At 47.6% G+C, this 25,465-nt stretch overlaps 1 protein-coding gene across 2 annotated transcripts in view; it reads left to right on the top strand.

The window, feature by feature from the left end:
- Window positions 1-25,465, top strand: part of LOC144826118 (uncharacterized) — a 146,884-nt gene that overhangs the window by 99,806 nt on the left and 21,613 nt on the right. For both annotated transcript variants that reach the window (XM_078684519.1, XM_078684520.1), the window contains 2 exons: window positions 4,754-4,984; window positions 7,882-7,904. In XM_078684519.1, the coding sequence (XP_078540645.1) occupies window positions 4,754-4,984; window positions 7,882-7,904 (254 nt within the window). The remainder of the gene's footprint in view (window positions 1-4,753; window positions 4,985-7,881; window positions 7,905-25,465) is intronic.

Raw genomic sequence — 25,465 nt, 5'->3', positions numbered from 1 at the left:
AACATCTTTGCAAAGAACTTAGCCCACCAATCTGGCCTAGTTTTTATTATCACTGCCGGAAGGTTATCTGGGCCTGCAGCACGGGTAAGATTCATACTTGTTATAATTTTCTTTATATAGCTTGTGGTGAAGTATTCCTTTATGTCATCCCTCACCTGCGGCCAAACTGGAATCCTGGGCTCTTCTTGCGTTGACCATTTCCCATAGATTTCTCCCAGGTAGCCCGCCCAGTGATCTTCCGGGACCATACATTCTAGGGAACCTACTTCCCTGCCCACACTTTCTTGAACTAATTTCCAAAATCCTTTGCAATCTCTAGTTTCAATTACCGCCAACATTTTTACCCAACACTTATTTTTAAATGTTCTTTTTTTGTTCCGAATTAGGGTTTTATATATTAACCTTAAATACTGGAGCGACTTCCACATTAAACCTTACCCTTAGTTTCCTTTCCTTCTGTCTAATCTGGGCCTTAGCTACCCGACATTCATCGTCAAACCAGGTTTTCCTATTTTTATTAGTACTATGGCTCCCAGAACCTGGCATTCGTGACCTAAATTGTTTCTTTAAGGTATCCACCAGCTTTCCAATGGTGGATTCAAACCAGGTAATTTCATCTCTAAATTCGAACTCTTCTACAGGAATAGCCTGCTGGGTTAGCTTTAACTTTTCGATATAATCCTCTGTTATACTAGTTGTCAGCCGTTTTGGATAATTCACTTGGACCTGCAGAACCCTTTCTCTATTTATCCTACGTAGTGAATGTAGTTCTGCCCTCAATGGATAAAGATCACTACCCGTCATTTTCACCACCTCAAAGTTTTTAATTAGCCCAAAACACCAAGCCTGGCAAAACACATAATCTATTGGGCAGAGTTGCTGGCCCCTCAGAAAAGTACGTTCCGCTGGCCGATCTGGCTTCAATCTCCCATTTGCACATACCATGCCCAATGAACCCATCAGCTGGGTAAAGGTCATGTCCTGTGGCGATTGCTCTCCTCTTGGGAAAATTGCCAATTCAATATTATAAGATTCTAATAAATCTTTATGCCAGCTAACCACCCTTCGGGGATCTAATCTATGATTAAAATCACCCATCACCAATAATATGTCCTTCTGGAACTTTACAGTAACCGACGCTATATCTTCTTTCAATCTTCTCAGGTTTATCTTATATTCCTGGACCTTTCCCTTCTGTATGTAAACATTTATAATACAAATTCCGTCATAACGGGGATCCGAGTTCTGTAGTAGGGTCCTGCTTCCTAAAGCCCAATCACAGAGTAGATCCAGCTTTTCAACCTTCCTTACAATTTGTGTGGAAATTAGCGTTAACTGACCCCCTGATGGCCTCCCAGAGTTATTTTCCTTTGCTGCTTTAGAGAATTGGACAAATCCTTCTATAACTAAGGTTTCTAGGTTATCGTCACACAGCCAAGTTTCCTGTAGGCACACAATATCATTATTCTTAATGAAATTATCAAAGTTAGTCTGAGATGATATTTTCCTGTAGCCATTTATATTCCATGAAAGTACTGAAAGGCTGTGTGACGACCCATATTCCTAGTCGATTTCACTTAGAAATCCCTCCTCTTCATACTCCCTAAATTCTGGGGATACTAGGACATTAAATCTATTTCCATCAGATATATCATTTCCGTATCTTACAGATTTATTATCAAATACCGTTATTGTTAAGTCCTCCCTCTTATTCCAATTAGAGTTGATTAACCTAATCTGCCGTAATCCTAGTTCAGCATGATTCTTAAGGAAATGCTGTCCCTGTATTTCCTCCCTTCTTACCAATCTAATCCCCTCCATTTGCAGTTCGTTTTTGGCATTTTCCACCGCATCTTTTACCAAGGCTGAATAAAACAGAACCTTGGTCACTTCACCCCCTATGCTACTATTAACAAACCCTACTTCTCTAAGGTCCTCCGTACCAATGCTGCCGAGACTTGCACATTTTGCCAGGGAGAATAGAAGCTGTGATCGATTTAATGGGTTTAACTTCTTAACTTTTTTGCCACCTTTGCCGATGTTGTAAGGTTCTAAAAATACCCATAAGTCGGGGTTACCTTCTTCACTTACCCCAAGGGTAACCCCCTTTGGTCTGGCCTCCCTTTTCATTGTTATAGGATCCCCCTTTTCTTTGTCTACAGGGGCCTTACTATCTCTAGAGTTTCCAGGTCTCTCTTGCATCAATTTCCTCCTTTCCATACTTTCCCCTTCTTTCCCCTTCTTCTCTCTCATTGTAGATGCCAAACGACTTTTACTAATCTTAGGTCTGTCTAAGATTTTCCAATGCTCTTCTTGTTCAGCTAGTTCAGCTTGGGGCTTTGCTTTATTCTCTTTTAATCTTTGCATTGTATTCCTCTCGCAACCATCTTGTTCCCTCTTTCCTACTGTCCCTATTCTCACCTTCCTTACATAATGCCTTGTTAAATGTCTTTTTCTAAGGGCGACTACCCCCGCCCCTAATCTCGGGCGACCATTCATATAATATCTTCTTTCACCCCATCTTTTCACAATCATTGGCTGCCGCGATATATATACAGATGGTTCCCCTGTCTTTAGGTTAGGAGCCCTTGTCCCCGTTTCCACCTCTTCGATTCTACCTACCCCCTCCTGTTCTTCGCTATTCGGACTAACTAAGGCCGGCATTAGCCCTCTGATTTGAGACAACTCAAGCAACATTGCTTTAGACTGCTCCCCTTGTAATTTTAAGAGATCGTTATTTAATACTGATACCTCTAACAGGCCTTGCAGGTTTTTTGGAGGATCCACATAACCTCAAGCATGGAAGTACTCAAGGTTCCTGTGACCTCAAGCCCATGCAGTGGGGAGTGCAATGTTTCCCTCCCTGTACCAATTGAGCAGTCAGCAACCGCATTGTCATTAGATTGATTAATTGTTCCATTCAAGTCTTTTATGCTTAGATCCTTGCTGCTTATTGATGTTCCGCGTTTTTGCGAAGCCGGTGCTGGTGCTGAATCCTCGTTAGCACAGCCACACGCCGCGCACGCACGCAGCACGTAGGTGCAGCTGTCGAGTGTCCGGCGTCTGTGTCGACTAGTTCCTCTTCCGACTTCCTGGGGCGAGGGCGAAGACTCAGACAGTGTGTGCAGTAACCGTAGAGAGAGGCAGCAAGAGAGAGGGAGTAAATCAAACCAACCCCAAACTATCATACAAAAAAACGGCTGCCTCTACATGATCACCATCATCCTGATGAGGGTTGCAATTGAAAGATTTATGTAGAGCCAGATCAGAGATGCAACTGCCTGATTGCCATAGGCCTTCACTTAGGCTGCAACTGAGGGTTTGCCCTCAGCCTACCCAGAGCTGCGCCTTACTTAAGTCCTTCCGGGATCACAACCTCAAGACTTTTTTTTTGCAGGCTGTACCTGTTTATATAGGACTCCATCTGAAGAAGAACGCTCCAGCCAGGCACACGACTGCCCCTGCATCACAGTTTCCCTAACAGGGATGGGGCGGGGGCACTGCCTGAATTGGGCTGTGCCTGGCGCCATCGGGCAGATACCTTTAGAGATGCCACCAGAAATACTCGAAAGCAGTGGCTCTTCTGAGGAATGGTAAGACAAAGACTGGGAGCCTTGAACTAGGAGCACACACAAACCGCACCCAAGCTTGAGTCACGCTACCCCTAACTCAACAGAGTGGAGGGGACCATTGAACCAGGGGGGTCACTGAGGGGAAGTAAACAGGGAGACGGGCAAGAGTAGGGCCTTCCTGTACAAAAACAAACACTAGAAAGAGGAAAAAACAAGGAGAAATAAACACACGTCTGCTTGTTGCACCACAGTCAGGGAGCCGCAGGATTGTGATACACTCCCATGGTTAACAGTCTTGGTAAATCTATGATTGCAAATCAATTCTCATTAGTCTCTTAACTCCTATCAACTTCCTGAAACACAACATTATCATCAAATTCAATGGATCCATAATCAAGAGTCTTGCTTGAACCATCGCCATTCATGAGTATCTTGAGAGAGAAGGAAGGGATGGGCTCTCTTGGGTGAAACGGTTGATAGATAATATGCAGAGCTTTGATTAATATACAGCAATAAAAGGACAAGCAGTCCTCCGGCTTGGAAATATGTATGGCTTGAGGACGGCCTGAACTACTGTCAGGGTTGTCCTCAACCCCATTATATACTTTTTAACCGAGCCTTGAAGCTCCATCCATCAATGCTAGGACTCTCTTTAATTGTATGTCGTTCCTGGTTAATGCCCATTGGGAATGTAGGTGTGGTGCAGTGCACAGCTCAGTCGAAGGCTGTGTGGGCGAGCAGTGCTCAAGTCAGTGAAGGGCTGTGCGGGATGGTAGTACACAGTTCATTGGAGGGCTGTAGGGACTCTGTGGCGGAGCAGTGTTCAGCTCAGTAGGGTGTCTATGTGCTTGGGAATTACACAGCTCAGTGGGGGTCTGGGGTGTGTGTTGCTGTGCAGTGCACAGTCTGTGGCGGAGGTGGGTGGACACAGCAAAGCGCAGTGAGTGGCTATTTTTGTGGGAACAGAGAACAAAGACAATGGAAGAACAGAAAGCAAGAGTGTGCAGCTGCAAACAACACCATTTTCTTGCTTGGCACAACCATGCCCCCATACATGGCACCAGTCCTAGTTTCGGTTTCTGCCAGAATGCCTAGGTTCCCCGTCTCCCACCGCCTCCCAGCCTGCACACTCTATATTGAAAGTTTCCATGAATCTAACCCTCCTTTCTTTGATGCGACAGAATGAGGTGATGATGGAGAAGCAGAACATTGTGACTGAGATGAAAGAGCTGCACCAGCTCCTGAGAGAGAAGGAGCAGGCCATGTATGAGAGGCTGGAGGAGATGGAGAAGACTCTGAGCATGGCAGAAAATGCAAATATCTGCAAACTGTCCAATCAAATCGCCACTCTGGAAGCCCTGATAACAGATCTAGAGAAGAAATGCCAGGAAGCAGCATTGGACCTCTTGAAGGTGAGACACTGGTTGGTAAATGCAAGACAGTACAGAAGTGTTACAATCATACAGTGTGTGAGGCCTTGAGTGTAGGGCAGAACATGCTTGATCAACAGAGAGGGTTAATTTACAGGGACCTCCTGTACTATGACAACCTGAACATACAGACAATTTCAACTAACAGCCATCGCTCTGTTCTGCAGGCCGAGGACATGTCCATACAGGTCCAGAATGGAGCGACCTCCTTTAATACTGAAAGCCTGACACAGTGTAAACACTATGGTGGGCTGGGTCATGTGGCTCCAATCAAAAGATTAGAATGTGCTCTCCTGTCACCAAATGTAGGATATCAGACTATGGGGCGTCATGCGACCCTACTCAGAGGGTCACAGATGGCCTTAAAGAGTTTTTAGGTCAGTCCATTCATTTCATAATTTGTTCTTCAAACTGAAATAATTCAGAGCAAAGTCCACTTTTTTTACAGAGAACATAATATATTGACAGAGGCTGTTGGGACGAAACATCCTCTGCATGTTGAAGAACATGTCCCCCCGCGTTAGCGCGCACCTGTATTACTAATGCTGAATTTTGTTGTCATAGGCAAACACGGATCGTGGGTGTGCACCATGAGAAAGGTCTGTCTCAGGGATTGCAGTATTGTTTAACTGGGAGGCGTGCCCAAAGTATTACCCTCATAGTGGTCGAATGCTACCTCTTTCGCTAAGAGTTTAGCAGATCAAGCGCGGTGGTGGCAGCACACCTTGTAGTGAGAAGTAGGAGTGAACAGATCCTTTTCACCCCACAGGTCTTAAGACATTCCAAGGTGCAGTACCCCAGAACACCCAAGGTGCAGGACTGCAGAGTCACAAAGGTGCAGGACCTTAGTACATGGATAGAGCAATGCTGTGCCGTACATGCATGATTAATGCATGCACTGAGTGTATGTACGAATGCAAGGAGTATATTACATAAGAGATGTAGTGCTGTGCAGGCCGTGCACAATGAGAGTGTGTGCTAAGTGTATGTGTGCCTACAATACATGAAGGGTGACGTGTTGTGCAGAATGCGCATGTTGAGTGTGTGTGCTGGCCGTGTGTATTTTTGCAAACCAGGGCACAATATAAAAAGGATACAGCCCTGGTCAGTGCATGCAGAGTAGTTGTGTGTGCTGGATTATGTGCGTGAGGGTGGCACAATACATGGAGGTGATGGTATTGGACAGTATGTGTGGTGTGTATGTCACGGAGTGCAAGTGTGCCTGTAATGGTACATTACATGGAGTACCCTGGGTTTCATTTTGGGAAGCCCAGGCCTGTCTGGTGAAGACATGAGGAGGAGAGGAATCCCCCCAGACAGATGTTTGTACTGCTGTTTGCCTGTGATCACACTGGAGATGTGAGTGAGGTAGAGAGACTCCCCCTGTACATTTGAAAAGGGTGCTCTCTGATTCAGTGATAGGTGACAAGGAAAGGGTCTGGACACATGTCAGGAAGGAGATGGAATTGATGAGGGAATCATACAGATTAGGACTGAGAGCCCGGGATCTACATTTTGAAGCACATATCACTGTGGCTGACATCAGGCATCAACTTCAGTCAATGACATGGCCTGTATTGTGGTGGGACAGATTTGGAGTCTCTCCTGTTGCCTTTCAAGAGGAAGAAGAGAGAACAAATGATACACTTCAAAGGAATCAGAACGCAAACATAACACCTCAAACACATTTAGTGTTTGGAAATGGTTAATATGACAGGGCGGGTGAGAGCTCAAAGTTTGTTATCTGCCAGCAACCAGACAGACTATATGAGGAGTGGAAACTATGCATGACGTTTTCCCGTGACCAGGCCTGGGGGGGCAAGGCTTGTTAGTCTCCGGTCTGGGTGAGGGGACATCACTCAGGGAAGCCACGACCACGTGCCCTGCAGCCTGGAGCACCAGAGCCTTCTGGCTCGCCAAAACATGTGCCCTGGGAGAAAGAGGAGAAGACAGGAGGGAGAGAGGTCCAGTGGGGAGCCCTAGCAGGAGGACTCCCAGGATGAAGTGTGAGGGGATGGCTGTGCACTGATCAGTGTGTTGCCCGTGTGCAGGAGAGAATTGGTGACCCTTGCATGCCAGTAGAGTGTTGCCCTGTATTGAGCCGTGCATTGAGGCCTGTGAGGGGAGCGCCAAGCCCATACTGCCTTGCTGCGATGACCCCAAATGCCAGAGGGGGCCACTGTAGGAGTGTCTGTCCAGATGAAGAGCCAAGACTGGTGTGAGCCTCAGAGGTGACCCTGCATGCCAGGAGGGAATGATGGGCAAGGTGATTGCAGAGGAGACACAAGTGCTTTTTCCAAGGTACTGGTTATACCCAGTTCTAGTCGTGCCGCTTGCTTGGGTAATCTTTGTCTAACAGAAACAAGAGACTTAAAGATCTTATCCTGAGCTTTATCCAAAATACTTGTTTATTTACAGGAGAACATTCGATTGCATACACGAGCGTGAGAAGTATGTTGGCATTTTGTTCTTTAAGTATAGATACTAGTTGTTTCTCTAATATATCCTCACTAATTGCTGGTAATGTATGAGTTTTAGCAGATCATGCAATCTGATTGCAGACATTTTAAGACTATAGTACATTGCACATTCAGACAATCACAGTCTGTTTTGTCATCTGTTCTCATTCATATTGTAAAAGCTCTGCTGCCTTCTGGGCAAATTTGGGATTTCACAACCTGTGCTGAGTCATGTGATCCGAATGCCACAGACTGTGTGTGATGGGGTGTGAGATCAGAACCCTGGTGTCTCCTGGGTGAGCTACTTGCATGTGTTTACCTTAACTTGAATATCCCAACTTATATTGAACCTAAACTGCTGCCAGAATGTAAAATGAACTATGGAAACTGATGCCCTTCTGCCTTTCTTCTGTTTTGCAGGATGTTAGAAGCACCCTGGACAGGTAAGGTTGGTTTATTGTCCTCGTCTCAGTGTGTAAGGAGCTGGTCTGGCTGCTGTGTGGACATCAGTACTGAACTCACACAAACCCACCCTGCTGCCAAAGCAACACTACCTTATGCAATTATCATATGTATGTAACTATTTAGGTACTCTCATGTCTTTCAAAAGCTCCAGACAGTGTTACCCCCCCCCCGCCAACACCACCAACTTGTTCCCAAAACATCCACAGTCTTTACGCACTCTTTTTCGTTCTACGAAACATTAGTTGAGTTCTCAAAAAAACAACTAATGGACTCCGGAAACTCCTAGTCTTATGGAAATAACCCATGAACTCAGGGAAACTCTCACGCGTCCACAAAAAGCGCCTTTGTCCACAGAAACGACCTCAAGTTTCCCACAACCACAGAGTACTTAAAACCTCTTTCAGTACTTTCGATGCCCCTGCCAGTCCTCAGATGTCCCCTTAGTGCTTTGAAACTTCGTTGGAGTTGTTTAGAAAACACATCCTCTCCTAAACCTGTCTCATCCTTTAGAAAGGAGCCTGTGTAGCGCCTAGAGGGTGACAACTCTAGTTGTATACCTTAGTTTAAGGAGCATAGGTAAGGTTTTGCTTGTGCCTGTCTTACCCTGAGTGGCACAGTACCCAGAGTAAAATTACTGATAAAAATTAAAGTGGGCACACTTTTTTAAAGTTTTCTGTGGAATTAGCAACTGAATGAAAGGAACTAATTCTGAGATCATGACACCTATAGTAGAGAGGCTTATACTTCAGTTGTTCAAACTGAGGCAATGGTCTACAGTTGCCTATTTACAATATTATAATACACTTGGTGGCATATTCCCAAGGAGCTGTCGCCGTATTAATGGCACTTTAACGCAGCCATAGTCTTGATAAATTTACCCCACCATTCACAAGCTGGTGCAAACAGCTGATATCACCAGTTTTCCCGTGATAGCAGCCGCAAAAAAAATCACCACAGAGGACCCCCGCAACTATCGATAATGAGATGCAGAGTAGGCGTTCCCGTACAAAAAACTGCGACAACACCACACCTCAACATTCACAACGACCAGCCTGATTGGCGATAAGATCACAAAACATGCAATAAGGCGCGTTAGCAGCAGGAAATTAACACCTGCTCTGACCTGGTTCAAAGTCGGACCACAAAAGGAAGCACAGCCTAGAGCCACACCTGAAGACAAACAGATGCCATGGAGCAAATGAACATGCAGCACGGACACCCAAGAGGGCCACTACACCGACTGACACCACACCCAGGCCCATAACACCCCTCCCCCGGGCCCACCCCCAACCCCGGACCAAGAAACTGCACACCAACACCACGAATCCCAAAACAAATATTCTGCCTGGTGTCGCACAAGCAGGAAAATCAACATACATGCGTGGCCAGAAAATGGAGATTCAGTCATACAGCAATGCTATCACCAACACAAAACACCATACAAACGAATGCCAAAACAACCATTTGGATGTGACCTAGCGGGTCCTCACTGGACAATCCGTAGGACAAAGCCTGGATCACTAAATCAAAGAGAAGAAGGTGTGCCATGCGCCCAACAAATGAAAGAGAGAGAGAAAGCGCGGGAGAGAGACGGAGTGAGATTGCACAAGCAGCGCAAGGCCTTGCAGGGCACCTGGCTCCTCATGCAAACATGTGTGTGTGCATCCCCATCTGTACACCATGAGTCAAAGGCCGTGTCCCAATACCAGCGCCAAAGCCACATCACATTCCGATAACACAAGTAGTATTCAGACAAATAACAGGGATGAAAGCTCCATTGTTCCAATGCAGAAGGAGGGAGGACACCTGCACCTCTGATCTTGGTCCAGAATGCGCCTGGAACACCCTGAGAGAGATGCCATGGCAGATGTGGATGACTCCCACACTACGCATAGTGCAAATAAACTATCCGACTCATCCACACACCACACACAGAAGCCCCAGCCAGAGATACCCCCACATGGGATGCACTTGACTCTCACGGAAACAGCAACCCATTCAGCTTAATGTTGAACACACATTTGAATCATAGCCCAGAGCTGTGGAATATCCTCCACACAACTGCTGAAGCACAGAAGAGTGCCGGTTCCACGAGACGCACCAAGGCAATGGCAGGCCATACCGGGCACATGCACAAACCCCGTCACGTGGAACACTACCGAGCATGTATGCTGCCTTTACTGGACGCAGTGCCACTGGCAGTGCTGGGGATCAGTTACCGGCTCAGCTTCCGCATTGCCTACGTCACCTGCGTCCAGCCCTAGTTCCACTGCTGAACATGCACATTCGATGTCTGCCTATCCAACACAACCGTAGATGAATTGGACTAGGACTTGAGTGTGCGTCCCCTGTTGGAACACAAACAGGAGTGTAACTGAGACAGCCATGCATGGGATGCCTTGACATACTGTGTATGTATTGGCAGTTGTGCATGGGAGATTGCACAATTCCTCGTGTGCAGTGACCACATAGAGGCACTCCCCTATTGGGCTGTGTTGCGGATTGGTGAAACGACATGGGCTGAGCACACCTGCCCGGACCAGTTAATGGATTAGCTCATCCTGGTGTTCCTTGAACACAAGAACGACGTACTATTAGAACACATTGCACATGAAGCTGTGCGGGCATTCATGGATGAGTAACTATGTTCTTGCAGCCACATCCGATTGTTACCCACAGCACATGTCCAAACAACCTGTTGCATCGTGGGGATTGCTCACATATCCCACCACAACAGAGGACATGTCTGCCATCATCCAGACTCTGGATGCATGTGCGTGGCACAACGCGTGTGTACACGCACCTATGCAAGGTGATGCAGATCCATGGTCGGGGCAACACGGTTCATTGGCCGTACGTTGCCAATTCGGGCACATTGCTGGGGGAGAACACACACATGGCAATGTAGCACGACATGTGAACCTGTCGGACCCTTTCACCTGAACAATGAATTAATGAATGAATGATTACGTATTTATACCGCGCATGGCTACCCGAAGGCATCCCAGCGCTGAGACAACGCTCACTCAACAGGATCAGACAAACAGGAGGGTTTTCAGTGACTTCCTGAAACTAAGATGGTTACTTTCCATTCTAAGATAGATAAGTGCGTAGCATGTGGCAGCTACCTTACGGGCGTGAACTGAGAAATTAAGAGCAGGGTCCATCCATACCCCAAGGCTCTTAATTTGGGTCTTCGGCTTGGGAGGTTGACCCAGCTTGTCTGGCCACCAGCCCTCCACTGTAGTTGGAGCCTTATAACCCAACATCATCACCTCCGTTTTTGACCCGTTTAGTTTCAGGAAGGATTCATCCATCCGTTCCCGGACTTTATTGAGGCAGCTGGAAAGTCTCTCAAAAGGAGCCTCCTGGGTAGATAGTGAGATGATCAATTGCGTGTCAACTGCGTATGTAACAAGTTGTACACCCCAGGGGAGCACCACCTCAGCCAAAGGCCTCATATAGATATTAAATAAGGTAGGGCTGAGGGATGAGCCCTGGGGTACACCGCAGTTAAGACACATTTGGGAAGAGGAAGCATCATTTTCAAAGACTACAAAGGTCCTGTTAGACAGAAAGGAGTGCAGCCACTGTAGAGCGTGGCCTGAGACACCAACTTCCTCCAGCCTATGAAGTAGAATGGAGTGGTTCACGGTATCAAAGGCCGCGCTAAGATCTAATAATAATATGGCCGCATGATTCCCACTGTCAACGATCTTCCTTGCTTCCTCAGTCACTGTGATCAATGCAGTTTCAGTGCCTTGATTTCTCCTAAACCCTGTCTGTGTAGTATGGAAGAGATTATTATCCTCCAAGAAGGTAGCCAATAAAGAATTGACGTACTTCTCAGTCAGTTTACTGACAGTGGGCAGAAGAGAGATAGGGCGATAGTTGGCCCAATCCTCGGGGTTAAGATTGCTTTTTTTTAACAGGGCCTTGACTTTAGTCTGCTTCCAGGTTAGTGGTACCTGGCCTGAAGTCAGAGAGGCGTTGATCACCTCTTGGATGACTGGGGCCACCGTATCAGATACCAGGTTAAGTATTATGGGGGGTGCGGGGTCGTTCGGGGAGCCTGATTTTAGGTTCTTTAAAAGACACTGAGTTGTGGGGAGGTCTATCGGACAAAACTCATTGAGTAGAATTAGGTCATTATGAAGGACCAAAGGGGGTCCAGTGGGCAAACTCTGGAAGGAAGAGTATATGGTGTCTACTTTATTGAGGAAGAATTTAGCCAATTCCTCACAACGTACCTGAGCCAATCCTGAATCTTCAGGTGGGGCAGGAGTAGTGACCAAAGCTTTAAAAATTTTAAAGATTTCTTTTGGGGAATTGGCAGCCACACTAATCTTAGTCTGATAGTAATTCGATTGGGTGATTTTAATCTCATCCTTATATTTTTTCAGGGCAAGTTTGTATTTGGCCTTGTCACTTTCGGAGTAATGCTTCCTCCACTGTCTTTCCTGTCGCTTGCATGCAAGTTTTAGTACTTTCAGGTCAGGCGTGTACCAGGCTTTCTTGTTCTTGCCACTTCTATGAGATAATTCTGTCTTTGGTAGGGCAAAATTCAAAGAGGTCTCCTGCCACAGATTGAGGGACATACCAGCTTGTAAAGGATCAGAGGGAATTTCGGGTCATGTGTTCTTCAGTTTTGGCATCCCAAGTATCAATAGGTAGTTTGGACCAGATCCGACAGAATTTTTTTATGCGTTTAGCAGGTTCAGGTAAGTTCTGCGAGGGCATAGAGAACAATATTAATAAGTGATCGGACTACAGGATCCTGATCGCATTATCATAACTCAGGAGCTCGACATTGGTATAGCAATGATCAATAATATGTCCTGCTGAGTGTGTTGGGTCCGTGACTAGTTGTTTCAGGTGGAGAACTTCAAGACCGGTGCTCAATTTAATAGAGGCCGGTGCATCAACTTCCTCTGCATGGATGTTGAAATCTCCCAAGATGGTAAAATTAGGGTGGATGGTACAGTAATTACTAGCTACGCAGGCAAGATCTTCACAGAATTGACCATAAGGGCCAGGAGGTCTATAGAGCAGAATTCCCGAAAAGGTGTTAATGGGAGAAAAGGAAATGGCAAATTTAAAGCTTTCAGCCCCAGAGATGGAAAGATTTTCAAATCGACATCCAAAGATATTCCTATAGATAATGGCAATCCCACCCCCCGATCATGAAGACGGTCTACTCTATGTAGGGCGTAATTGGGAGGTAGAGCCCGAACAATATCCGGTTGAGAGCAGTCATTTGTCCAAGTTTCTGTGAGGAAGAGTACGTCTAAATCTCGTTCCTCCACCAACATAGCGAGCTCAGTCGCATGTTTAGGTAAGGAGCGACAGTTAAGTAAAGCCAAACGGTATTTATCAGCGCAGCCCTCCGTGCCATATAATATTTCAGGGAGGAGATTATATTTACATCCAGTGCACAAAGTGGGGGCGCAAATGTGGCTACCCAACATAATACAATTGGTGGGCACAGGAGGTTTCAGATCCAACAACTCATTACGGTATATATATAATCGCCGGTCTAACCTGTCTTGTGGAGGAAAGCATCGTGGCCCCTGGCCCCGTTCTGGCCCGGACTGGCACAGACTGGCTTTCCTTAGGCACTCCTTTGGCGCGATGTTGGCGCATCCGCAAAGCGCGTCCGCTGCGCGGAGAGAGTACGTAAGGTTAAATACTAGCGCCGAGGGCCTTGCGCTTCTGCAACTAGACTACACCCTGCTCAGCAACCTGGGAGATCCCTCCCTAAGATGGCCGCCGCGTTTTTGTACTTGCCTCCTGAGATCGAGGCTGGACTGAGCCCTCACTCGGCACAGTCAGTAAAGTGCAGGACAGTTTAAAAATGCCTCCAAGGCTTAAATAATGCAGTAACATAAGAAATAACAATTTTTAAAAAACGAACTTCAGAGCAGTTGAGAGTGAGCAGTGTCAGTGTGTGTCTCCCGGCTTCCGCCTCAGGAGAGTAAGCGTGTCTCGCGAGCAATGAAAATCCCTGGTTAAATACTAGCGCCGAGGGCCTTGCGCTTCTGCAACTAGACTACACCCTGCTCAGCAACCTGGGAGATCCCTCCCTAAGATGGCCGCCGCGTCAGCAGAGCAGACAATCGGAGCACTTTGGTAGCAGAGCACTATGCAGATCCCATGGGCAGTGAGTCGTGCCCCCTCACATGGGGCAATGGGCAGATGCCAAACAACACATGACTCATCCAGCAAGGCAAGGTGGGCTGGGAGCGTTGCCATCCGTGATGATTGTTGTACATTTTTGCACCACCATTTCCTGAACCTCAACATGTACCCATGCTGCGTGCAAGTGTCTTAAGCATGTCCCTGCATGTTGTGGCCGTTGCCTCGTCCACACTGACACGCACATCCAAATAAAGTCTATGCCACTCCGCTAGTGTCTAACTGTGAGGTGTGTTGATTAGATTGTCCACTCATGTGCCACAATGAGCATCGTCCCTACATAGGAAGGAACTGACTGACACATGTGCAATGGGGCGGGGGGTCCCTTATGCAAGCTCAACCTCTGTGAGCAAAACATTGTTTTGGGATAGGTGCTGGCCGACATGTGCACTTACGTGACTTCAGCGATGTGAGTATGGTGTACAACCTCCGACCATGTGGAGCAATGTCATATATCACAACAGAATATGTCCACACAGATGTGTGTAAGTAGGTATGCGTCGTGAAGTTCTGTTGTCACATGTGATGTGGGACACCACTCCTGGCCTGCTACCGATTTGGTCACTCCTACACATAGCCGGATTCATTACATGGACGTGGGCCTACTTTGGGGGTTCGTGAGATTGTTGTTGATTTGCCATGTGCTCAGAGATACACATGCGCATAAATGTCAGTAACAAGGGTGCACCTTCATGTGCAATCATTGTCCCTACATCCAGCCTGTTGGAAATGGGATCCCTGGCTGGCCAGGGCTTTCGCCAAAGTCAGTCAGAGACCACCACTCCCAAGTCAGGGCAAGGGAGTTACACGCCAAGATAACCCCTACTCACCCTCTAGGTAACGTGGCGCGAGCAGCAAGGCTAAACTTGGAGGCGATGTAGGCTAAGTATTTGCGCACGCACCCCAGCAACAACAACCAAAGGCCCACCACAAAGGAAAACTCCACACAAGGTTATATAAAAATAGCCTTTGTATTATAATAAATATACATCAGATAAAACACACATCTTGTTACACTGTGCCAACAGGCACGGGCGGAATTTACAAGGGATATTGCACAGGACAGGGCCACTTGGACCACTGTCAGGGGTATCAGCACTTTTAGAAATAATACTTTCAGAAATAGCACTTTAGAAAGTAAAATCAGTGTAGCACACAATATAAAAATAGAGCATACAACCAGTAATCACTGGTAACAGGACCTCACTAGCACCACCTGTACTAGGGAGAAAAACAACCACCTACATGTCACACTACCTGTAGGGGTGTAAAAACAACACACATGATGCATTAACATTCAGAGGTGTAGCAATAACATTGCGCAAAACTTAGATCAGTCACCACCTGTGACAGTCCCTGTGTCCCAATGTCAGGGGCCTAAACGTAGCAGTTGCCCACAAAGTGCTGGGCAACTGGTGCAGGGAAAGTTAGGGCAACGTTGGAGCCTCTCTGGCTCAAAAACCACCACTGTGGCACTGCGGAGCCTCTCTGGGCTCTAGAACACGAACTGGCCCTCCTGAGCCTTTCTCAGGCTCTTCAACAGAATGGGCACTCAAGCCTCTCTGGGGCTCGCAACGCAAAAAGGGCTGGAGCCTCACTGGCCTCCAGAACGAGGGAATGGCACCCTCAGAGCCTCTCTGGGCTCGCAAATCACAAATTGCCCCACGAGCCTCTCCTGCCTCGACAGAGAATGCGGCCGTTATGGTGGAGTCCCCTCTCCGGGGACTCAGGAAGACAACTGGCAGCAAGAGCCTCTCTGGGCTCTAACATAAGTGGGGCTGAGAGCCTCTCTGGCTCGGATTGGAGTCTCCCTCTTGGGGACTCGAATTGCCCAGAAATGCCCCCTTTCGCTGGAGTCCCTCTCGGGGGACTCGGGAGATACTGGCCGCCTAGAGCCTCTCAGGCTCTCAACAACTACAGGCGCGAGGTCGCGCTACGGGGGAGGGGCGGACACCGACAATGTGTCCCGGCACCCCTCTCCCTTCTCGGCCACTCACCGGGTGTCTTCGCCGCAGCGCGGGACTCCTCTCCCCTCGGGGACGGCGGAGCTCTTTCCTTCACGTCTCTTGTCCCTCCGCTCCTCCGATGACGCGGCGGGGGGGGTTCGACCGCCTGGGCCAATCCCAGCGCGGCCGGGCTGTGACGCGGCCGGCTGCTTCCTCAGTCTCCCGCCTGGCCTCGTCAGGTAGCAATCCGCCTGACTTCCTCTGGGGCCGCTCCCCAGCGCTGAAGGGCAGAGAGCAGCGCTCTCAGTGCTGCAGGCACAGCACAAGCTCCAGCAGGGGCTGGAGGCAGGCAGGGGGGGGCAAGGCTGGGCCAGAGCCAGCACACTGGGTCTCCAGGCAGGGAGACACCCCAAGTGGCGGTCCTCCTGGCCCCAGCAGCAGCAACAGCCCCCTCTGGCAGGATCCAAAAGCAGAACATTTTCTAAGGGGACACAGCCCCTTCTTATAGTAACAAATCCTTTGTTTCAAGGTGCAGGGTGGGGGGAAAACCAGTTACAGCTGGCTTTGGAGCACTCTTGATGGCCCAACCTCCCATTTCTTTCACTGGGGAGGCTAGGGTCGTTAGACACACCACAGGGGGGCAGAGCCAGCATTGTGTGGGGAAAACCCAGCCCATCCAGGACACAGGTACACTCCTCCCACACATCACTCATGCTAATCTCCCACTCACCACCGGGCAGACCCATCCAGACTTCCTGGAGCCTGGCATGCCAGCCAGCTCCAGCCAATCACGCTCCAGCACCCTCACAGCACATGCACACATATCTCAATGTCCAGAAGTAGCACTTCCCTTCTAGACACATACATGCCGCAGACACCATCTCGCAGCATTCACTCTCACGAGTTTACACATACTAAACTCGAGCCTGCACTCCCCACGCATCAGGAACTACCAGGGACACACACATTCCCCATGCATTCCTATGGGAGGGCAGGCCAGCCATGCTACACGCACGCACTTTCACTCTGGGACCCAGGGGAAAGTGCGCAGAGACCCAAAAATCACTGACACAGGGTCACACATAAGGCAAAAAGTTCAGGGGTGAACCAGCCCTGCGGGCCAAGTCCAACACAGCCATACTTCCATACGTGAGTGAACATTGTAATGACACATCTGTGTGATTCAGAATGTTTTATTTACATTCTGGTGATTGACGGAGCTGGAGCTGTACATGGCCATCCAAGCCCACTTCACATGGAAGCCCAGTGGTGGGCCAACCAGAGTCCTTTGGGGATTGAGAAGTGACTAGGAAGTGGGAGAGTGCAGTTCACAGCAGTATAGTTGTGTAATTGGCCAGCAGTGATGAGATTGGAGTCCGTGTAAGGGTCCGGGTGAATGTCGGGACAGGGCATATGGTGGTGATGGATGCTACTGCCTCCTTCCTCACACAGTAATTTCCATCCCCTTCTTTCTCTACTGATACGGGTTCTGTGTCCGATGTGTCTGGTGTGTGTGGTGGGGTGATGGATGCATCACTGTGTGCCACTGACACAACCGACTGCGAAGGTGATGAGGCAGCATCACTGTGTGCCACGGCCACATCAAGGGTCGGAGCTGTGTGTGTCGATGTTCTCGCTGCAGTCATCCTGGACCGGCTCAGTGGCAGCAATGGTAAGATGAAGTACTGCAGGGCATTGAAGTTCCCAGATACTACTCGCTGGTGTCCAGCCATGGCAGACATACTTCCAACCTGCATCTGCTCCATGGTCTCCATTGGCCTTCGCATCTGTGCCAACTCTGTGCTCTGATCACTGGTGCCTGTCTGACCAGACAGTTCTTGTCGTAGATTCATGGCCCCAGAGAGGTTAGCCAAGTTCTGTGGTGGAGCATGGTGCGTGCAGGGGGTGTCCGATAGGGACTGTATGTTGTCCCTGATGGGACTGAGACACCCACTTATGGCATTGAGTTTGGCTGCCACAAATTCGAAACCCACCCGCAGCTGTTCAACCAACTCCACCTGGCAAGCCCACACACAATGTTGGAACTCAATGTATTGGTCAGGGGGCCCGGGGAGACAGCTGTGGTGGTGTGTGTTTCCCGCTGTGTGGTCTGTGCAAGTGGTGGGCTCACCTCAGGGCAGCAGGCCTGCCCTGCTCCTGGGGATGGGGTGCAGAGGCTGTCCATTATCCTGTGGAGGAGTGTCTTGACATATGTGCCGGTTGTCCTCTTCGTCATCAATGATGTGAGGTATGGTGTCCCCTGCAGGAGCTGTTGTTTGTCCCTCTGCAATGTGAAAGGTGAGATGATGGTTAACAGAGTTACACATGTATGTTGGGGATTTGCAGATGTTTACATTCAGGCTGCATGCCAATGTACATTGTCACAGTTTTGGTGGAGCTGGCTATTTGATGACAGTTAGCGTTTCTATGTGTGCTGCAGTGTGCCAAGGCTATCAGTTACATGTTCCATGATCATTGTGGGTGTGCAATGTGCTACACATAATTGTGCATGTGTGCCATTGTGCCCCTCTCCTCCGTCCCCCCGTCCCTGGTAGTTATTCACCCTGTTGCTGTTGGGTCAGGTCGCATCGTGCTGTTTCCAGGCCCCCAATTCTTCCCACCGTCTCCACACTGCTGACTGTGGCCACCATTTCCTCCAGCTCACTCAGCTCCTCCTGTGGCGCAGGACTCCCACCTCCAGTCGCAGTTGCTGTGTTCCTGTTGGCGGAGAGCTTCTCCTTGGTTAGGCTATGCACTTCATGCCAGCACCTCTTGACCTCCTCCAGTGACCTCCTCGATACTCCGACTGCATTGACGTTGGTGACGATGGCCTCCATATTGCCGTTTGTGTTGCCAATGCCGCAGTGGAGGTGTTGAACAGTTGTTGATGATGTCCTATGACCTCCATGATGATGATCCGTCTTCCTCTTCTACTTGCCCCTCCCCGTAAACAGGGTTTCGATGCTGGTCCTCCGTTGGGCTTGTGGGGTTCGGCTTGTCCTCTGCACTCGGTCCGGGTGCATCCATAGTGCTACGTAGTTAGAATTGGTTCATTTTATTTTTTATTTTCTTTCTTTTATAGTGCATTTTCCCGCAAGCCGCGTGGGATTTGCAGGCTGGTTTTCTCTGATTTTTGTCCCGCGATTTGCCTCATCGCATGTTTTTTTGTGTTCGTGTATCGCGTTTTTGAGGCGTGGCGTTGATTTTCACGTGGACATGTGACGCGTTATTTGGTGTCCAGCACATGCTACCCCCTTGTTGTGAATTCCATGCTGACACCGAGTTATTTTCCAGCAATAGGATGTTACATTAGTCTTGCAGTAGTTATCACACATTCTTGTGAATATTCCCCATGGTGTCGAGGCCTATTGTTTCACATTCAGAGGTTAATTCATCATGGTGCATTACGCACAGATTCTTTATGTTTAGGAGGCAGTGCCGAAAAATGTTTCACCCACTTGGGATTAACACTAAGTGTTTCCGAAGGGAAAGGTTTTAGAGCAGTCATTAAAATTTAAAGCACACCTCTACTTTTATGGTGATATGATCACCTAACACGTGTATTGCATTGCACATTAAATTATCAAAATAACCAAAAAGTTAACAAAAATGAGAAGTGATTGGAGTGCGAGACTCGCTGAAAAATGAGACAACAAAAAATGGGCATGGATTACATCAGTAACATTCAGTCTCAAATAGATGCACATGAAGGAAGGACACTCAAAGAGATTGTTCTGGGCTTGTGAAAGTAGCAGTTCAATTAAATGTCCTACATACACTAGAACAATAAGCACAGAACTGGGCTCTTACTTGTGTCTATTTAACGATGTCATACATTGTTCAAAATACAGGTATTAATATATCCAATGGTCGTTCTAGTCTGTCCCACTCATTGTTAGATTTAGATTGTTGGACCCGGCCTCGTGGCGTGGTCCTCCCCCTCCCGCATGGCGGGCCCCAGACGACATCGGCCCTCCATCGAGCCCGGGTCGGCCTCGGGCACACCTCTGCACGCCCTCCAAACCACCAGATCCGCCACCCGGTGGCCCACAACCACTGACACGGCACCCTCGGGCCGCCCCAGCATTACCCGTCCGGTGCCCACCCCGGACCCTCATTCCAGGCCCGACGCCATCTTGGGCCCATCACGTCACAGACACGTGGTCCCAGACCAGCTGCGGCCACGGCCCCAGCGAGCCCGCCATCGAGGCACCAAGAACCCTCCGGGTGGTAGAGTGGCCACTCCACCAGAGACAAGGAGAGGGGAGTTTCGATGGCTCTCCAACCGTCCCCGGATGCCTGGTTTCAATCGCCCTCCGGCCTCCCTGTGCTCTGGCTCCACCCCCCTGCTGGGTGTCTGGACACCATCATCCCAGCACCTCTGACCCCCAGGCGGGAGGGTCCGGACATCAAAGGACTCCAGACCTATATCAGGGCCAGCCCCGGAGTAGGACGGCAGTTGTATCCCGGAGTCGAGAAGCCCTGCTGATGCTATCGCGGCTGACCCTGAAACAAACTCCCCTTGCTGTTCTACCGGGAACCTGCTGGCGCTGCCGCGGTCCATCTTTGCTGTAACCCTCTTGGAGCCTGCTGGCGCTGCCGCGGTCCACACTCGCTGAACCATCTTGGAACCTGCTGGTGCTGCCGCGGTCCCCACTCGCTGAACCATCTTGGAACCTGCTGGCGCTGCCGCGGTCCCCACTCGCTGAACCATCTTGGAACCTGCTGGCGCTGCCGCGGTCCACACTCGCTGAACCATCTTGGAACCTGCTGGTGCTGCCGCGGTCCACACTCACTGAACAATCTCGGAGCCTGCTGGCACTGCCGCGGCCCAACCTCCCGGAACTCCCCAGCTCGAGGATTGAGAGCTGTGCGTAGAGTCTCCTTGCCACCGACCATCTATAAGACTGTCCCGCTACCTTGCCCCTTTGTCACGAGACTTTCCAGATCTCGGGATCTGCTGTATATATTGAAACGATACTTATTGCCAGATAAAGATTGAAAACTCTATCTACGTGTGGTGTATATTTGTAGTGGTGTGGTTACTCTGCTGTACGATTCTAGGAGAGGGCCCTCCCGTCGGAGGCCTCTCGACCTCGCTCTGTCCCTTCTCTGAAGGAGGGGTAGACCTAGGGGTGATCAGTCAGACACCTTCTGCCTCCCGCGGGTTCGCCTTTCTAACATAGATCCTTTAATGTGGATCTTAATTCCTATGAATACTTTTTCGATGTTTGCCCACTTTTTGTTTTACTCATTGTTTAGTAATATTTCTGTGGTCCTCTAAGGGCTCCTCCAGTCTTCATAAACCCCACTCTCCTCAGATCTGCTTTTGGTGGTAAGGAACGTTTCTTCATCTGTCAATAACTTCCCTTCAACCCACAGTATCCTCATGGGTCAGCATCAAACCAATCATCGATTATATGAATGTGCTCCAGAGATGGAGAGAGTGAAATACTCAGAATGAGAGAGGAGGTGAAAAGAGAAAGAGAGGTGGAAGAAGCGACAAAGGTGGTTGAACAGCAAGGGGACAAGAAGAGGGACAAGTGTTGAGGGAGGGAGAGAAAAGGCCAGTGAAGGAGACACCGGCAAGAATCGGAGAAGGTTGTATCTGCTTTCTTGTGGCACCACTTCACTTTTGGGGCTGCCCTGCTGTGACTATCCAGTGCAAATCATTTTCAATCATCTGAAAGCAGTGTTGGTCCTAACAGAGGGAATAATCCTCCAATGCTTTACAGAATGCACCTGGGAGCAGTTCAAACAAGAAATAAAAGATATAATGAGGATCCATCTTAGGGAGGAGTTAGAAGCAGCCATTTATAAGCAGCCAAACCAAAGGTTGAAGCCTTGAAATGTGAAACTGCAGCAGGGTCTAAAGTGCAGGAGGTCATAACCTCAAAGGTGCAGTACCCAAAAGCTTCCAGGAGGCAGGCGCTCAGACATTCCAAGGTGCAGGACCCTTGAATACCCAAGGTGAAGGACTTCAGATTCTCTAAGGTGAAGGTCTTCAGATATTCCTAGATGCAGGAGCTCAGAGACTCCAAGATGCAGGATGTCAGAGACTCCAAGGTTCAATACCCCAGAATACCCAATATGTAGGACTTCAGAGTCTTTAAGGTGCAGGTGTTCAGATATTCCCAGATGAAGAAGCCAAGAGACTCCAAGGTGCAGGACCTCATTACTTCCAAGGTGAAGGATCCCAGAGACTCAGGGGTGCAGGACATCAGGGACTCCAAGGGTGGGGTACCCCAGAATGGCCAAGATTCAACGGTACTGGGATCGAGAGAATCAATGTGCAGAATCCTAGAGACTCTTTGATGCAGGATTTAAATGAGTCCAATGCGTAGCTGTTTAGAGATTTCAAGGCACAGGCCTTTAGTTATTACAAAGTAGAGGGATCCAGTGATTCCAAGATACAGGAATCCAGAGATTCCAAAACACAGGAATCCAGACATTCCAAAACACAGGGTCCAGAGTTTCCAAGGATCATGCTTCTATAGATTCCAAGGTGTAGCACTTCAAGAATTCCAACTTACAATATTTATGGGATATGAAACTGCAGGGCGTCCAGAGATTAGAATGCGGCGGGTGGAACAATAGGAGCCGCCATGGGACCTGCTAAAGAGACTAAGAAGGAAGGCCTCAGAGCCAAGTTTGTGAAGCTAGAATCCCTTAAACTCACAGAACTAAACAAATGGTGGGATGCGGCGACTTTAAGACAATACTTAAAACTTAATAGGATTCCACGTGGGCTGAGATCCCAAATTATACCTACATATGAGGACTTAGAGCCTGATCTTTATTTGACTTGGGAAAAAGAACTTAATGCAAGTTCCAGAAATCTTATTAACATTCTGATTGAAAATGCTGAGAGGAAAATAGCTAAACTGTTAATTGAGATTCAAAAGGTTGAAGATGAAATTAAGGAGATGAACTTGCCAGAGGCTACTATTAAAAATTATACTGTTTTAGATGAAAAACTTACAGATTTACAGAATGACATCAAACAAAGGAAGGCTAGAAAAATCAAACGCGACGAACGAGATTATCGCTCTGGTCGTGTCTATACCTTCGCAAGGAAATACGATTACTTGATGGTTAAATCACCCACAGGGAAACAGAAGAGTGGCACCCCATCAGCCAGTGATAGTGACCCTGGCTCTAGTAATATCTCTAGTAGTGATAATGATGATAGTCCTGATTCCGCTACCCTCCCCACACCCGAGAACAATTTTTTAGTAGAGGTGCGCAGGTTACGTCGGGGAAACAGGGATTCAGAAAGGAATCGGGTACCAAATGTACAAAAACCAGGAGAGGCAGCAGAGGCGGTAGGAGGTCAAGGAGGAAGGGTAGGGATGCGAACGAGATCTTGGAAACCATAATTGAAAATGATGTAAATGACTGTGGGGACATTGAAATTGTGAACTTGTCTTCAATTGAATTATCTGATGATATGAATAGCTTACTTTGTAAAGGGATGGGTTTCTGTCCTATGACTGAAGCAGATTGGTACCTAACTAAAATTGACTTGTTTAAATTTGTTAGGAGACTTAAATTGAAAAAGTACTTTGCTAATGTACCAGAGAAAAGCAAACATGAAAAATTAAAACCTTTGAGTAACATTACGATCCAAGAACTTAAAGAGACTCAATTATTATTATCCCTCACTGAGAAGGAAGATGACCCGGTGACTTTGTAAAAACTATTAGATGATCTTGAGATAGATAGATTTCTTAGTGAAGGTAGTGGGTTGAAAGAAAGATCCAAGTGGACACCCACAATCTCATCTGGCAGTACTATAGAGGCATTTTATAAAGCAGTCAATTTTGATATTGACAGGATTATTGATGCTAAATGTCGTGAGAAAAATAAGAGGTATAATGACAACTTGTTACCTGGAGAAAGGCTTGCACTTAAAGAACTTATGAGTAACCCATCTATCATAATACGAAAAGCAGATAAAGGTGGGAACGTAGTTATTCTTAATACCACTGATTATAATGATGAAGTTTACTCACAACTGAATAACAACAAATACTATGAAAGATTATCTGCTAATCCTATGCTATCTCTAACCAAAACTATTAATGATCAACTGAAAACTTGGTATGATTTGATGTTATTGGATCACGATGAGTACCTTTATTTACAGGTTGTGACACCCAGAGCACCGTGCATGTACATACTGCCCAAAATTCACAAGTCCAGGGTCAAACCACCAGGAAGACCCATAATTTCGGGTATTGGGGGGCCTACAGAACGCTTATCCCAATATGTTGATACCTTTTTGCAGTTGTATGTGAAGAATTTACCGTCATTTATTGAAGATTCTAAACATGTGTTGAATTTAATGAATGATGTAGCATGGGATGACAGAATGATATTGGTCACATTAGATGTGGTATCACTTTATACCAACATCGATCACGAACTTGGTATTAGTGCTATTGATTTCTTTCTCAGTAACAGGCCTGCTGAATTTTTTGATCATAATCAGATGATTCTAATGATGACAAGAATGGTGTTGCAAAATAATGTATTTCTCTTCGATAGTAAATGGTACAGACAGCGTCTTGGTACTGCGATGGGTTCCAGATTTGCTCCGTCCTTCGCGAACCTCTTCATGGGGTGTTTCGAGGCGGAGAAAATCTGGGGCCCATCAGGCAAAAAATGGATACAACACATTTACTATTGGGGGCGATACATAGACGACTGCCTTTTAATTTGGACTGGATCAGTGGATGATCTTAAAGGCTTTTTTGACTACCTGAATGATAATTCACTCAACCTTGAGTTTACCACTCATTATGACACTAATAGCATCACATTTCTGGACATCGAATTATATATTCAAGAGGGTAAGATCTGCAGCCGAATGTATCGAAAACCTACAAGCTGCAATGCTGTTTTACATGCCCGTAGCTGTCACCCAGCTAGTCAAAAAAATGCTATTCCCTATGGAGAAATGGTGAGGGCAAGGCGTAATTGCTCAATGGACAATGAATTTGATAAAAACCTCACTGATTTGTCACGGAGATTTCTCAAACGAGGTTATCCGAATAAAGTGGTTGATAATGCTGTATTAAGAGCTAAAAAACTTAAAAGATCTAAAACCTTAGACAAAAAACTCTGTGAGAACAGGGATGAAAGGATTCGCCTAATAACTAATTTTAGTAGTGATAGTGCCAAACTGTATAGTATACTTAATAGACATTGGCATCTTTTGAGTATGGATAAGGACCTTGAGTCCCATATTGGAAACAGACCAGGATTGACTTTTGAAAGGGACGCACTTTGTCTAACTTTATTAGTCCCAGTTATCCGGTAAAGAAAATAGAACCTGATTGGCTTACTGAAAGGACAATAGGTTTCCACAAATGTGGTAAATGCAGTTCCTGCAG

Source organism: Lissotriton helveticus, chromosome 3_2, assembly GCF_964261635.1.
Source record: "Lissotriton helveticus chromosome 3_2, aLisHel1.1, whole genome shotgun sequence".
NCBI classification, from domain to species: Eukaryota; Metazoa; Chordata; class Amphibia; order Caudata; family Salamandridae; genus Lissotriton; species Lissotriton helveticus.
This window is presented reverse-complemented; position numbering and strand designations above follow the sequence as displayed.